Source organism: Nanorana parkeri, unplaced genomic scaffold (genome assembly GCF_000935625.1).
Source record: "Nanorana parkeri isolate BGI_ZX_2015 unplaced genomic scaffold, ASM93562v1 scaffold334, whole genome shotgun sequence".
Lineage (NCBI taxonomy): Eukaryota > Metazoa > Chordata > Amphibia > Anura > Dicroglossidae > Nanorana > Nanorana parkeri.
This window is the reverse complement of record NW_017306602.1, coordinates 1,076,338-1,092,483: the sequence shown is the minus strand read 5'-3', so window position 1 is coordinate 1,092,483 and position 16,146 is coordinate 1,076,338. Positions and strand designations below refer to the sequence as shown.

At 38.4% G+C, this 16,146-nt stretch overlaps 1 protein-coding gene across 2 annotated transcripts in view; it reads left to right on the top strand.

The window, feature by feature from the left end:
- SFSWAP (splicing factor SWAP homolog) overlaps nucleotides 1–15,923 on the top strand; it is a 111,049-nt gene extending 95,126 nt beyond the window's left edge. For both annotated transcript variants that reach the window (XM_018558356.1, XM_018558355.1), the window contains 3 exons: nucleotides 10,705–10,866; nucleotides 12,550–12,622; nucleotides 15,842–15,923. In XM_018558356.1, the coding sequence (XP_018413858.1) occupies nucleotides 10,705–10,866; nucleotides 12,550–12,622; nucleotides 15,842–15,907 (301 nt within the window). In that variant the 3' untranslated portion in view covers nucleotides 15,908–15,923. The remainder of the gene's footprint in view (nucleotides 1–10,704; nucleotides 10,867–12,549; nucleotides 12,623–15,841) is intronic.
- Nucleotides 15,924–16,146: the final 223 nt, after the last annotated feature.

Below are 16,146 nucleotides of genomic sequence, written 5' to 3'. Positions count from 1 at the left end.
GTAGAATCAAAAGACCCCTGACATTTCCCTTTTTGAAATAGAAAAAGAAATTGAGGACACGGGGGCCTCAATTTCATTTTCAGCAGCCTCTGTTCTAAATGAATGGAAAGCACTCAGTATAGAGGCTTCCCATTCATTCAGAAACTGTTGTGAGTAATGTAGCGAGTGCTTCTCCCCATTGAGAAAGTCATGAATGAACAGGAAGTTATGTAAAGCACTTCCTGTTCATTCATAACTGGGGACACATATTACTCTGTGTCCCCAGTTATTTACAAACATTGGAGTGATGATCACTCCAGTTAGGGTTGCACAGATGCTTAGTACAGTACTCGGTACGAGTACATGTACCGATACTTTTGAGCTCCAAGACTAGAGAAAAATTCAAAAATTAGGAGGCAGCTGTCATTTGTAAGGAGCACACGGAGCTCCTGGGATTTGTACATCTCTGTTTTAATGTAAGATTTTGTTTTTATAAATAAAGGGATGCACAGATACCAGTTTTGCGAGTACTTACAAGTACGAGTACTGATACATTTTTGTTTGTCATGTGACAGTTTTTCTAAAACAATACAGACTAATGATTTCAGGACAGTGGTGGAGTGCCAGAGCCAGGTCCCAGCTGCAACCACTGCAACCCTGGTAGTTCTCATGAAAATGCCAAGTATCTGCACTGGTACTTGAAAAGTATCTGTGCATCCCTAACTCCAGTGTTTGTGCTGCACACAGAGGATCGGTAAGTTTGTGCAGCACACAGAGGATCGGTAAATTTTTTTAGTCAGCCGCTGAAGACAGCTATTAATTTAAAGGGGACCGTTAGGGGAACCGTTAAAAGCGACCATGAGCTTATAGCAGAACGGTAAATGCCACTGACATAAGGCTTCCTGATGTGGCAGGCTGGGAACAGTTTAGTTCCGCTGTATGCCATACGTTAGTGGCAGGGGTAGAGTAATGCAGTTAAAGATTTTATTGTACAGGTATTCCTCACTTAACGACCGAGTTCCGTTCCTACTACCTGGTCGTTAAATGGATTGGTCGTTAAGTGAGGAACTCTTTTTACAGTACTGTACTGCATTACCGAACAGTGTACAGTACCCAACAGTGTACTGTACATCGGGCAATAAAAATACTTAGCGGGACCCGCAGGGAAGATCGGAGGACACCACTTCCGGCTACACGGCGCACTGACGCGCAAGGTCGGAGGTCGATCGGCGGTCCGTCGTAAGTGCGAGTGGTCGCAAAACAGGTAAATCGGTAAGTGAGGAACATCTGTACGTCAAAAAAATCTTATTTTATGGAACAATTGTCCATTGACAAATCTTGAAAACACTATCCTATTTTGTTTGTGGGTAAAGCTGCACAGTATTTATGAATAAAACAATTTGCAGGTTAAATATTGGGGTGTAATGTGTAGAGAAATATACAACTAAGGGATAAAGCAGAGTATTAAATGTTAAAAAGGCATGTTTCCGTATTAGCTATTACTGATAAAAAGACTGGACCAGAGCTACGAGACGAGGCTACTAAATTTAAACATGTTCACATTAGAGGTGAGGAGATTAAGGGGGGATATGATTTCCATGTACAAAATGTTTAATGGTGGTAGCAACATTAGCGATAAACTGTTTAAAATTAACTCCGTTACAAAAACTAGAGGCCATAACCTAAAATTGGTGGAAAAAAAATTCCAGCACAAGGTGCGAAGGGGGTTCTTCACAGTAAGATCAGTTAGGGTCTGGAACTCACTGCCACAGGCGGTGATTTCAGCAAATAATGTGGAATTGTTCAAGAAACTTTTGGACGATTTCTTAAGGGACCGTAATATACAGGGGTATGGGTACTCCTAGAATGAGATCCTAATAGGTTGGACTTGATGGACTAATGTCTTTATTCAACCTCAAATACTATGTAACTATGTAATTAAAACTACAGCGTTATCTCTTCTGGAAAAAACAGCATTTCATCCTATTCAGTGCTTCTGAAAAAAACATCATTCAGCTGCAATAATCTTGTGTGAATTTCCTGAAGAGAGTACAAGCTCATTCCTTGTTTCTATGTGTAAGATATGACCCTGCGTGAACAGGGTCGTCTTCCTGCTGGATCCCCTGCCTCTTCCCGACTATGACCTTTGTGGTATAGACATAGGGAGTGGGAAATGAGCTGTACAGCTGCTGTTCTTTGTTTGCCTGCCCCTGTTTTCAGATGGAGTTTTTGTAGCTCTGAAATCCTCTACCAGTATAGGAATCCAAACTGCCAGCCTCTATTGCTCTCAAGTTGCTACTAAATGCCAGATAAATAAATCTTTTTTGTTAGATGTATTTCTTTTACTATTCTGTGAAACTGGAGACAGGAATATGCTGTAAAGGAAATAGGTTTATTTTTAGCTGCCACTTCTATAATATAAGCTCTCTGCAGTATAGTTCTTACCGCTTATGTAGAGGGGCCCAAGAGACAACTTAGTTTTGGCAGTGTAACACATAACAGCAGTCCAAATTGAAATGTCTATGCTTGCAGAGTACTACTACGTTTTAGCCATAGAGTGGGGACTTTGTTTTATAAATATAGGCACGTTGTCACTACAATGAGCAAAAACTAGTAAGCTGGATCTAGCAATTTTGGTATAAAGGATTATCATTCAGAAGTTAAGAAACTGAACCCCTTTCTTTTATTGAAAAGGGAAGTCTGTCCAAAATGAAGCAAACAGGCCAACACCTACGCAGGCTAAATAATATCTTGATTGCATGTTTCAAAGATCCTCTAGAAACGGAACAGTAATATATGCGGAGAATCCAGCACAGCCAGGAAGCTATTTACTGTATATGGGGGTCTAATTCTTTTAAAGTCCATGCAGATGGGGTGGAACCAGGATTTCAGAGAGGAACTCTCCAGGAACCCAGATATTTGTAAGTTATGTGGTAAACGAAGTCTTCTAAATGCAGTCATTTTGTAGGACTTATATTTAATGATATATATATATATATATATAACTCATTTTATCTTCGAATAGTTAGCCATGTTCCTCATAACCACTGTTTGACGAAATTAAGATTATAAAAGTTGTAACTCAAAAATACCGGCAATTGCAAAAATATGTTTTCTTTGTGTATTTGTGATTGAACAGATTTTACAGTGCACAGATCTGTGTTCCACTGCTCATCACTGTTCGATCGATAACATTGATAACATCTCTTAGTTACAACTGTCTACTGAGTGGTTTTCTGTCATTTTGAAAAATCTGTTTGAAATTTGTCAATTGGTCATCTTTGGATTGTTTTTGTACATGAAACAAACCAATTGGCATACAAGTGTCAGCTCTTTTTCAGTTTGGATAAAACACAGTTCCATCTATAGCTATCCCAAGGACTTGTGTTGATGTAAATGAGTGTTTATGTCTAGAAAATAGTTGTCTGGGAAATGTTGTCATAATGTGCAAATCTCTGAAGTAAAGTCGTTTATTTGGAGAAGCATGCCTAAAATATTTAAAAATGAATTGAATAACCTCATGCTTTTAAGACTGATGAAAAGGCACTCCTTGTAGCACTAATTTCTTTTCATTTATACTACAGTGGGATGTACTGTATGGATTGGATGACAAATTGGATTGAATGTTTTATTCATAGTTCATTTTATATAAAACTTTATTAAATCTCACGCTAGTTTCCCACATTTATATTTTTTCATTGTCTAGCTTGCAGTGATTTCTGTTTGAATTAAGCAGGGAAATTAAATATTGAATTCCCCTGACACTGGTTTGGTGTTAAATTGTTTAAGAACATTAAAATGCCCAGATCAAATATAAGCTACTGAGTTGTTTAAGCTCACTGTATTCGTGAAGCTTGACTTTACTCTGAATAAATTAGCCATAAATAATTGATTGTACAGGTGAGGAACCCAGGCACCTTGTTTTTTCCTAAATTGTTACTTCTTTCCTCTCTGTCGCATGTCAGCCTCGAGAAAAATGACCTATTGTCAGTAGCACTTGGATAGCTGCCACTTGTATTTTTAGACCTGAAACGTAAACAATGTTGCAAACTGATCACAGTGGGGATGGACAAATATTGCCATTAGAGTACTTTTTATACTTTGGACCTTTCTGTAAACTCTACATCAGGGGCGCCCACAATTTTTCTTCTGAAGATCTACTTTTCAAATGACAAGCTCAATGAGATCTACCAATGAAAAAACACCTGCGTTCAGGGGCATGGCGGTGCATTGAAGTCAATGGCATGGCAGCCACGCCCGCAGGGCGATCGTACGCACCCGTAACACAGGCACATTAGTGCCTGCATTCCGGTCCAGTGCGATCTGCAAAAATGCTGCAAGCCGGCTTGCGTTTCTGTGCGTTCTAGAGGCCGAACACTCTGGAACGCAGACTTTGTCGTGCGAACTGACCCTCTCTCTTGGACGTCTCTTCTCTCTCTCCCCTGTTTCTATCTGCCGTCTCTATCTGCCGACGTTGCACACAGGGAGAGGTGCCCCGCCCCTTCCCGTCTTCGCCCCCTGACACATTCAGCACCGTGGGAGGGAGCACAGGTCAGTGAGCTGATCGCGATCTACCAGTGTTTGCTTTGCGATCTACTTAATGGTCACCCCTGCTCCACAGGAATATAAGAACAATACATTCTATGGTTTTCCAGTCCTGATCTACTGATAATGCCTTTCTAGCTGTCTGCTTTGTATTGGCTGTGCATGTGCTGGGAACTTCACTTGCAGAATGTTTGGAACCTGAGAGGTATTTTAGCAGGGCACTAACTTCTTAAATATGTCCAGCTTTAAAGAGAACCTTTCCTAAAAGAAACATGGATACTATCATAACTACATACAGTATATATAGCTCTTTACAAGCTTTTGTAGCCTATCAGAACATACCTCGTTCTTGAGAAACTTTACCAAAAAGCTGACTTTCTAATACAGAAGGTTATTTTTAGGATATCGGTAGTCATTTAAATGTCAATTGGAGGTTCACTATCTAAATGTCATGGCCTCTTGAAAAAAACAGTGCGGTCTAAGTACATTGTTTCTGTGAATTGTGGACTCCCATGGAGGTATTAGGGAGTAATAAGCTGTTGGCCAGAATTAGTGCAGAAAAAGTAGCACTTTTCTATACATTGCACATACTGAAGGAAATGCATCTTACTCATGTTTACATAATATGCACAGACAGAAATTTGGGGATGTCACAGAGTGGCATTACACTGCATGCTGTTTATTTTTTTTAACCAGTTAATTTTTGTACAAACACCGTTTCATTTTTCTTTACATTGAAATGTGTTTTTGATGTATTTTTAATTTTTTTATCTTTCATACTTTTTTCTCCAATGACATGGACAAGGATTCAAAGAGAGGTCTCAGTTTTAATAAGAAATACATTCTCTGACTTATTTTCTGTATTAGTGTGATAAATGGTAAAACATCTAGTAAAATATAAATTGAAACTCGCCATGGTTCCACCTTGGTTTCATCTGTCTCACCCATTTACTTTCCTGAGCTATCTTCTCCTTTTGTGTTTTTAACACATTTTCTTCAGGTTCTGTCTGCACAGTGCCAGACGAATGTGGAACAATTCATTTACAAAGCTGCTGCCTTGTTCTTCAACCTTAAGTCTGTTTTGGAGACAGCGAAAGGAAAGTCTTCCACATAAAATAGTTTTTCTCATTTTCCACACAAACAGCTCAGTATTTTATTGTATGCTAGACTGTTTTTTTAGACTGAGTACATATATTGACTCATTGTATTTCTATTTTCTATGCAGCAGATCATTAGCTGACTGTAATATGAAAATGTATTGCTGAGATTTTAGCAAACTTAAAGTGACATGAAACCCTCAGATTTTTTTAACATAAACAATAGTGTAATGTGTGCCTTACTGTAATCCATGGTTGTTTCCCTTCTCTTTGCTGCTCTTCCTTTTAAATCCTCATGTCTTCTCATGCTTGGGGAGAACTTCCCTTTGCAGCTGAGTGCCTCTTCCTGTAGTGCTGGCTCAGGTTGCAAACCTACACACAGACACCATGTATCCATTCCAGAGACAAGGCAGTCTGCTGCAAAACAGAAGTTCTGCCCAAGCATGAGAAGAGATACAGATTTAAAAGGAAGAGCAGCAAAGAGAAGGGAAACGACCATGGATTACAGTAAGGCACACATTACAGTATTGTTTTATGTTAAAAAATCTGAGGGTTTAATGTCACTTTAATTGCGTAATCTTTCTTGCTTCTGCTCCGGAAATGTTCAATACCTTTTGTTCTTATGGGCTGCTCCAATTTTACACGTCGCACATATTCAATGATGACGCTACGTGAAGACAAAATTTGTTGTCCAGTGCCGGTTACTGTGCTATAAACTGTATGGAATAGACAGACTGCTTAGTCTCCTCTTAATCTGCCCTCTGGCTAGTCAATAAGGGTATCTGGCCAGCCACTGCTCTTTTTTCATTGATATCTCATTCATTGTCTACTCAGTGTTATTAGATGTCTTTTGGGGAGGTAAAGAGAAAAACAAAAAAACATGCTTTATCTGCTCTCCTCGTAAACTCTTGCAGAATGCACGAACCAGGTGCACTGGCAGGTAATAACCAGCCAATTTCGGAAAGACGATCAACACCCGAGTGAGTACAATGCAAGGCTTTATTGAATGCTTTAAAGACAAGCATACCGGTACTTTTTGAAAGCTGCTACTCTGATTTAGGCCCCTTTCCGACGGCCATTCCTACCGGGTCGGTCTGTCAGTTTTTTAGACAGACCCAATCGGATGCCCAATGCAAGTCTATGGGCAGCTGTGTGTAAACAGACGAGCATCCATTTAGACCTGGTTACCCCCACCTATATTCCTGTAGAGATTCAAAGTATGTTTTCCCTCTAGCAATTGAATTGTAAATATAAGACAACACCATCTTGAAATTGTTATTTGTTAATTGTTATCTGGTTACCCCCACCTTCGGCTGGGTCCAAAAAAACAGATGGAACAGTGTTCTGTTTCGACGAATCGGATCATGCCGGATTTGGGGTAATCTGATGTAAACGGACACATATCTGTTTACATCAGATTCCCCATAGACAGTCGCAGGGTCCAGCAGTTTCAGTTTTTTCCTCCATCGCACGAAAAAAAAGGACACGGATGTCACAGCGGGGACATACCGTCTATACCGCTCTGATCAGAAGAGGATCTGTGCACGGATCCGCTCCTGATAAGCCCTTGCCTTAAACAGCAACACCAACACTTGAGAAGGGTTTAATAAAATACATTTAGTGATATTCGTGTAAGAGATTCAAAGTATGTTTTCCCTCTAGCAATGTAAATATAAGACAACACCATCTTGAAATTGTTATTTGTAGTCTCCGTGTCTGTATAACTGGGTAGATTTGATGGATGCCAGTGCTAGTGCTCTCCACAAAGCATTAGATAATGTATACATTTTATGAATACTGGAAGTGAAGCAGAGTAAACCAAAAAATTGTTATTTACAACAAAACTTATTTTTATCAAGTGGGTTAAAGGAAAGTGACAGCCAACCAGTTTTCAGAAGTCATTTTCTGACTGCAGGTAAAAACAACAAAGCTAAACTCTAATAATTTGTGAAATCCAGTCCCTCTACTTCTTTCCTCAGGTTTTCATACATCATACCTTATTTGACCACCTGTGTATATCATTTTAGTAGTAGAAATGAAATGTAGTTTTTAATGCTAACTCTACCCAATACCGAACCTCTGGTATTTACAAAATAAAGCTCCATGTTCAGTAGTCCAAAGACGTGTACATACAACTGCTTAGCAATGCAGTTAAAATACAGCTGCGCTGTTTTTTTTTAAGATAGAGCCCCCACATCACATAGAAGTTTTATTGACAGGCAGATGTGCCTGCAGTCGCTCTTTTCCTTCCTCCTCTTAAAATGTGTAATCTACAGTTGTGATGAAACAAAGCAGAGGTTGCTTGTTTGTTTTTCTGCTTATAAAACTTTCAATAAATAATTTCCTCCAAACAGTACATAAAAGCCTGAATATAAAATGACTTAATATATTTCTGTGGAAAACATAGTAAATATATTGTCCCTTGCGAGCCACATCTTCATGTGCTAACCAGCCACTGACGAGAGCAGCCAGCAGTGCTATTAAACACACTGCTTCAGCAGCTTCAAGATGTAGCTGAGTGACTTTATGTTCAATGAATTACATTACACATCTTGTTTGAAAAGTGTAAAATAACCTAGGAAAAAGGGCATCTGAATGGATGTTAATGTTATACTTGTTTTACAGGTAGGGTAACTCTAGCTTAAATTAGAAATGTAAATTCAAATGTTTTATGGGAGCTTTTTTATTGCTGATATATTTGGGGTCCTATGTAGCCATACTGAGATTTGATGGCTTTATAGGAGGGAAACAACACTATTCATTACATGCAGACTGGCACTGCTCCACTCTCTGGTCTTTAAAAATACCACATTGGTGACAGCCTCCTGTTTTTCTCCCTCCTATAAGCACTCTTATGGGCCACTGTTGGGAAACATATTTAGATGACTGTATGGACAGTAGTTCATACATGTAATGATAGTGTTCTGAGGCATGTGTCACATACGTGACTTTTTTTTTTTTAGTCACCATTTTTATGCACATGCTTTTAGATTTTTGTCAACATTTACCTGCTGTCCAACAGAAGTGACAGGGTTTCGACAAATGCGAACTCTTACAACAATTGCTGCAGCAGTTGTTGCAATTTTATTTATTTACTTTTAATATTTAAACCATAAGGGATAACTGTTGTAAACATCCCTACAGTGCTATAGCTATAAAACATATTTAAAAAAAGTTAAACCTGACAAAAATGCTGTAAATACAGTATTCTAAAAAAAAAAAAAAATTTTACCATGAATTTAATGTGTATGTAGTTCTCTCTCTCTCGCGCGCGCTTTCATTGGATGGAATTGCCATTTCAACACACATTATGCAGGCATGGTCCACTGTTAGCATCAGGAAATCTGTCCTGAGACACACCATGAAGCCATTACAGCAGTGCATGTACATAGGCACAAAATGACTGCAAAGAAATGTCAGGATATCAGCAGCCTGGAGCTGCAGCTAAGGATAAAAAAAAATAGATTGGATTGTTTGCACGTTCTGTGGTAAGCTACTGGTATAATAGGCCACATTGTTTGGCCCATTTATAATATGTGGGCCATGGTGTAAAGCCTGCAGTGCCTGATAAAGTTTCCTCTGCTTAACACAACAGAGACAGTTCTGCAATAGGCAGAAAGCCAATCATGTGTTTTTGACAGGTTAAATAAACAGGCTCTCTTCACAGTTTTTTTGTATCCCCTTTCCATTCTTTTTTATTTTCCTTTGCCAGTTTGGACTCTGAAACCTGCAGTTTTACAATACACATTGTGGTTTGTAAATGTGCAGTAGCTCATTTTTTTGGGGCCATACTTCTGTTTTTTTTTAATGGACTACTAGATCCCATTTAGTTAGGGTTTACATCTAATATAAATGTTAATGTATATCTGTGTCGACAGTCTTGCTGACATAGGTAGAATAGTAAAAGGTTTGACAATATTGCCTTTCCCATAGAGACCGCTGCTCCAGGCTGTCTTTAGTGCTGGGCCTAAATCTAAATTCCTAGGCACTTGGTCATACAAGCTCTGCTGAAATGGAGGGCAAGAGCTCATGTAGATGGACATTATTTCATACATTTAACATGTATGAGTGTACATCATTGTGTAAATGTACATCAAACACTTGTCAGATTCCTATTTTCTTTTTTTGGGCCTGCATTTGACTTAATGCGGTAAATGTGCATTGCGTGCAGTGTAGGTCAAATGCAGCTTTTTGTCTGCATTTGCGTTTCAACATCCCTGCTTTCTGAATGCAAAAGACAGCATTCATCAACATTTTACATGAGCTCCTAGCAAATCTGATCTTTTGTAGAGATTACATGTTCGAGTGCTTTCACATTTAGACAGGTGGCCAGCCACGAAGGGGAACTGGAATAGCATTTTTTTTAGGATGGGGGCTATTGGCCGTAACTCTTGTTATCCACCCGAAGACAAACTAGAAGAGCACAGCTTTGTGGCATTTTAATATGCGTCTACTGTTACTTGTATTGTAGTAGCCAAAATGTTACTACTTTGTAATTGCTGTAAACCAGTCCATTATGATGGCCTTTTTCCTCTATGTATGTTTTCTCTGTTAATAAAGTTAGAATAATTTCAGTTTGTATTACAAGAAGATATGCTGAAATTTGGATGCATGCTTTGTTCTGTAAGCATTTTTTTGACCTAGGCAGTTATTGGCATTGTTTAGTTGTTTCTATAAATGTACCTTTTAGATTTGCATATTTTTTTTTAAGCATGTCCATTCATGAGCTGGATGATTCAGACATTACCTGAGATGACTAAGCAAAGATTAGTCATCTATTTGACCATCAGAAGCACTTGTTAACATGCGGAGCTCCTTCAGCTTATTGGAAATCTCTGTGGAGCCTAGATCCTTCCCTTCTAATTGGATAAACAAGAAACCAATGTCAGCTGATTGTGTGCATAATTCACATGTCTCTTAGCTCACCCAGTGGATCAGTGTGTGTTGGCTTACATAATATGTATGTGTATCAACATTCATTATAACATAGCTTATTTTGCAGATAATGCACTTCCCTTTGTGTGCATGTATTATCCTTTTGATGATGGAATTCTCTTAAATTGCATTATTCTGTTTTCCGCAGAAGTCCACATGACAATCGGAAGAAAAGGCATTCGAGGTCAGAATCCAAAACGAAAGTGAGGTCGTTTTCCCGCTCACCCAGCAGACAAGGAGCACACAGTTCAACACACTCAACCAGTATCTCTCCCGTGGAGAGCAGAGGGTCCAGCCAAGAGCGATACAGGTAAGGTATCATTATTTTCGCTAGAGCAAAAATGAAGCCGAGCCTTCGAGAGCAGCTTCAGAAAAAATAGTGATATATATATAAGTTTTCAGACAAAGTACAATAAACTTTGTCTGCTAAAATATGACATACCATGTAGTAAAATGTTACCATGTCTTAATTTCTCTTAAGTTCATTGAAGGACACTTTAGATCTTGACCCTTGGGTTAGAGCGCCATCTTCAGGAGTAGGACACTAGGAATAGAAACAAAACCACAACCCAAGGAATGCCCATGCTGGTGTCCAAATGGTCATCTGCTAGAGGCAGATCAGTTTTTTGCCTAGTGTCAACCAGTAAGGACCTAATCTTCCAGCTGGGAATTTTGGTTCCCCTTTTTATTTTTTTCCTTCAGCCTTCACAAACCTACCTCCTTGCCTGTTCTACATGAATCAAGAGGGAGGCCATTCTGGTGACCCTCATTGCTCCGGGTTTAACCATGCAGATGCGGTACTCCCACCTGGTCTGGTGGATGCTCTGTGTGCTCTTTACAATTATCCAGATCTATGTCTCAAGGGCCAGTTTTCTACTCTGCTTCACGGTTGTTGGCTTTAACGCCATGGGTTTTGAAGACCTGATCCCGAGGGATAGAGGCGTCTGCATCATTGATTCCCACTATGCCCAAAGCCTTGAGTCTGATCCTGCACAGTCTACATTGATGTCACATGTCATTTGGTGTGATGCTTTCAGCTCAGGAAATCATGCAAGGGGCGGTTCTTGGATTTTTGCAGATGACCAGCAGTTGGTCTCTGAGCTTGCACTCTTTTTACAAAGACTGCTAATCTGTCTATCAATCTCTGCAGGTGGCAATGTGCTTGTGACTGCCTAAGGGAAATAATTCTGTTTTTATCCTACCCCCTCAGTTGACACTGCTTTGGGATTTCCCAATTGCATCCACCCCTCTGGTTATTGTGTCTGTAACCAGTTATTGTTCGATTGACTGCTTTATAACTAACTAACCTGCCTCTAGCAGATGTTTGGCCACCACTAAGCTATGCATTTATTTTTGTACTTAGTTTCCTACATTTTAAGTTGGTGCTTTAACCTAGCAGTCAAGACCTAAGCAATCTCTTCTGTGTCCTTTAACAAACGCAGAGAAATGGATTTTACTTTGAGTAAATATTTCATACAAATAGGGGGAGTCCAGTGTTAAAGGAATACTACCATTGCTTATTACCATCTGTCATGTACATCCATTGGCTTTAGATACGGACCAAGATCGAGTTTGTAAATCAGGAATTTCAACTTTTTCGAAGTGTACACCAATCATCTCCATACTTCCGGTTCTATTATTTAAATCTCACCCTAAACTTATAGGGCATGTTGACTTACATCTCCAAAAAGCTCTCCTTGCTTTCAGGCTTGCTTTTGTTGATAGGATACCTGAAGATATAGACAGATACCATTGCTCAAACTGCATCTTTAAATTGACAAGACTGATCATTTGGTCGTTTTCACACTTCTATTCAGCTCAATTCTCCCAGTAGATTCACAGTTTGTGGATGACTAACTTAAAATAAGGGGGAAAAAAGAAAGTCATAATTGGTTTATATCGTTTTTAGCTTTCCACATTTGTAGTGTACCACAGGCACTTTGGTTACATTTCCTTAGCTCTGTTGGCGTAACTGATTGCTGTGTATTTGCAGGGGAAACTCCCAGGACAAAGATGGCCATATTGCGTCAGAAATTGTCTCTTCCGTTCAGACCAAAATAACTCAGGTAATATTGCATTTCGTCTGTAGCGGCTCTGTGATCTCTTCTAATCATCATTGTTCCATTAGCACAAGTAAAGTGGTTCACTATCAGTACTTTCTGAAATAAATGGATATGTCTGCTTCCTTTGCTGTAGAATAATTTAGGTTTGAGCACACAGTAGAGAGTTGCAAATTCTTGCACAGTAAATGAACTGTAGGACCGAATCGTATCTCAGACCCTGTAAAATTAGAGGTTTTTCTGTAATAGGCTTGCAGTCTTTAGTATAGCTGTTATGTCTGTATATTAAAGTGGTATATAGCTGAAGATTTTCTTTATATCACAGCTCTTCTAAAGCTCAAAGGGTTTAAAGTATATAGTAATGGTATTGATGTCATCAGCATTTTCTAATAATAAAAAGAAGGGGTGGGGGGGGATTCCTTGGGATGACCTGTGGTTATGTTACCTAAAGGAAACCTGGCAGTTCAGAATGATCCTGTACTTAAAACTGTATAAGGAGCGGTTTCCATTAGGGAAAACCAAGTCAAACCCTTCAGTAGCTCCATAGATCATGACAGCTTAAGTTATATGTAAACTGGATGTTTCCTGTTTTGTGCTTCGGCTCACCTTCTGAGCTTTCCTTATTGGTCAGAAATCACTTTAAAGGGCCAATAGGTAGGCGATAGCCTGGGCTAAGCAGGATTTGCCTATACCTTGGTAGCTTCTAACTCAAGATAACCTCAGTTCATGCTCTGTTCATCATGTGCTCAATTTAAATTGGCCAGTTTGCTACAGGTTTGTTTAAAGTAAAAGTAGATCTATGGAATAGAACTCGGTTTATTGAACTTGTTTTTCAAAAGAATGCGGTGTATGTTCTTAAGGGCTTGTTCACACCAATTGCAGTGTGCAATTGGTGTGAACAAGCACTAACAAATTAAGCAATTAGGGTATGTAAAAGAATTAAGGGAAATATGACATGTTTTAAAAACAGAAAAAGAATGCTCTAGAATGAAATTAATTCAAAGACCTCGGGATATAAAGCAGCTAAACTATAATATGTAATAGTACCATGTAGTACCATGGTACTAATAGTACCATGTTACTGTAATAGTACCATGGTACTCCCTGATCTGTTCAGAAAAATATGACCTGAACAGTAACCTGTTCTGTTTTTAGATTAACTATTGGGTTTGTACATTTTACAAATGTGCTTATATACATCTAGTCAATTTATATAATACAGATCTTACATACGGTAAATGATGACATTTGCCAATTCTTGCAGACTGTGTACATTTGTATAATAAACAATACGGTTTAATAGCCATACACTTGCTTATTATATGTTAACATTATGTAAATGTAATTAGGCATATTACATCCAGCTTATTAAACAGCTAAGCCTTTATTTTTAAACACTCCCGTTAGTGTAGCCTTTTGCTGAGATAAACTTAGCAAGGATATTTTGGTCCCACTGCATGGGGTATACGGTAGACTGTAAATGAAGGGTTAACTTTGCAAGTTCACATTTCACTTGCTCGTAATGGGAGGTAATTGCAGCGTGAAATATTTTTAATTATCTGAATCTACTAAGCTGCCTAACCATTGTTACGATCACTAGAACAAATCAGACCCTAATTGGTAGTGTCAGCATAGGCCATGGGTTAAATGAATGAAGTAATTAAACACATGGAAACTGTGCAGGGATCTTCAGTGCATAGGAAGGGAAAGTCTGGTGGGAATTCTAACATTACACAACATTATGAAAAGCAATCCTCTACTGATAAAAAAAATACAAAGTCACATATGCTAAATCCAGATACTCTGATATTAATCCATTGAGGGAGTTATACGGTGCAATCATTAGGTTATCCTGGGAGAATAGTTGCTGCATAACCCATTTTTTAATATAACTTTAAAAGTCTATACCATGAAAATTACACAGGGACTATCAACAGGATAAAGATTACATGTTAATCTGTCCTTTTTTGGGGTATGGAAAGAGTTCCTATTACCTGTTCTTGTCAACTGGTCTAAATTTCCAAGTAGTGGTCAGCAAAAATAGGTCAGATTTTGAATGTGCCATGGCAGCTAAAGTTATGACTAGCAGTTGAGCAGCAGATTGCTTTTTGGCAATGCAGGCTTGTTAAGTGTCCAGCACCCGACAGCTGAATGATCAAGATTTCTGGGAAATGGGTCTACATCAGTCCCACTATAAATATTGTAGTTCCAATTCATTTTGTTGAGTCATTTTGAAATGATTGCTTCACTTAACCTAGTATAAACATAACAGGATTCTGCTTCACATATACAGTCCCCTAATGGAGTGCTTGTTTCTCACAACCACCACTGCTAGCCTCACATACTATCCAGTGATGGATATGAGAGATTTGAGGGGATATCATTTGTCTCTACAGCAGGACCATTTTTTATTATTTTGGTTATTATTCAAAATATGTTCAAATTCTGTTTAAATAACCAGATTTGATTTTTTTCAGCAAAGGTTATACAATCACAATGAAATATCAGACAAACATTTCTCCATAGGTCAGGCCTAGACAGTCATAATAATTACCATGTACATAATTGTCTTTACAAATGTAAGTGCAAATTGGGGAGTATTTTCATTTACAAATTGCTCCTGCTTAGAATTCCATGTTTTTAAACTGCTAGTGGTTAAATAACTGTACATAATGCTTTTTTTGTAGTATTTACATATAATTATATGTATATGATTTTTTTAAAATGCTATTTGAAGTGTATTATACATCTATGACTTGAGCTAATAATTTTTGTGGTAAAAAGAAGGCAGAAGGGAGTAATGTCATCATTGAATTGCCTTAATATTTTAACAGTCCGGGCATTAATTGTTCTCTAATGAGCTGGAGTCAGACTCCTTGAATCAGACATTGTCATGCATGTGGTACATAAGTAACCTTTGTTGAAATGGTTCTATTTGGCATGAACACAGAACTATAAAGAACAAGCTGGCACATAACAGTGTTACAAATGTAATCAAACAAAAATAGAACACAATGTAAAGTGGCTTATTGGATCATTTGACACCCTGATTGCACCGTTAAGTTTTATTGGCAGTTTATGAACAAGTGTAAAACATCACAGTTGTGTCTTTATTAAAAAATTAGTGTTCTACAAACATTCATACTGTATCATCCAGTTCCTGCCTTTGTATTTTGAACAAATATACAGAAGTGAATCCTATTTTTTTGTATCTCTTCTTTGCAGGATCTCATGGCTAAAGTCAGAGCAATGCTTGCAGCCTCCAAAAAAATGCATTCTAGTGCTTCCTGATATGTTCGGAACAGTCCTTTTGTCACCAACAGCAGAAAGACTTGGGGATGGTTGGTGATCTGAGATGGTCTGTAGTTTATCTTTCAATGCAGTGATTTCCATGTAAAATCAAATCAGCACTTGGTCAATTTTTTATTGACCCTTTCAGGTTAGCTGTTTCTGGGGTTCTTGGCCTGCCATTGCATGGAATTTTCCATGAAAATCAGCAAACGAAAGTGACTGTATACTATTGAGACCAG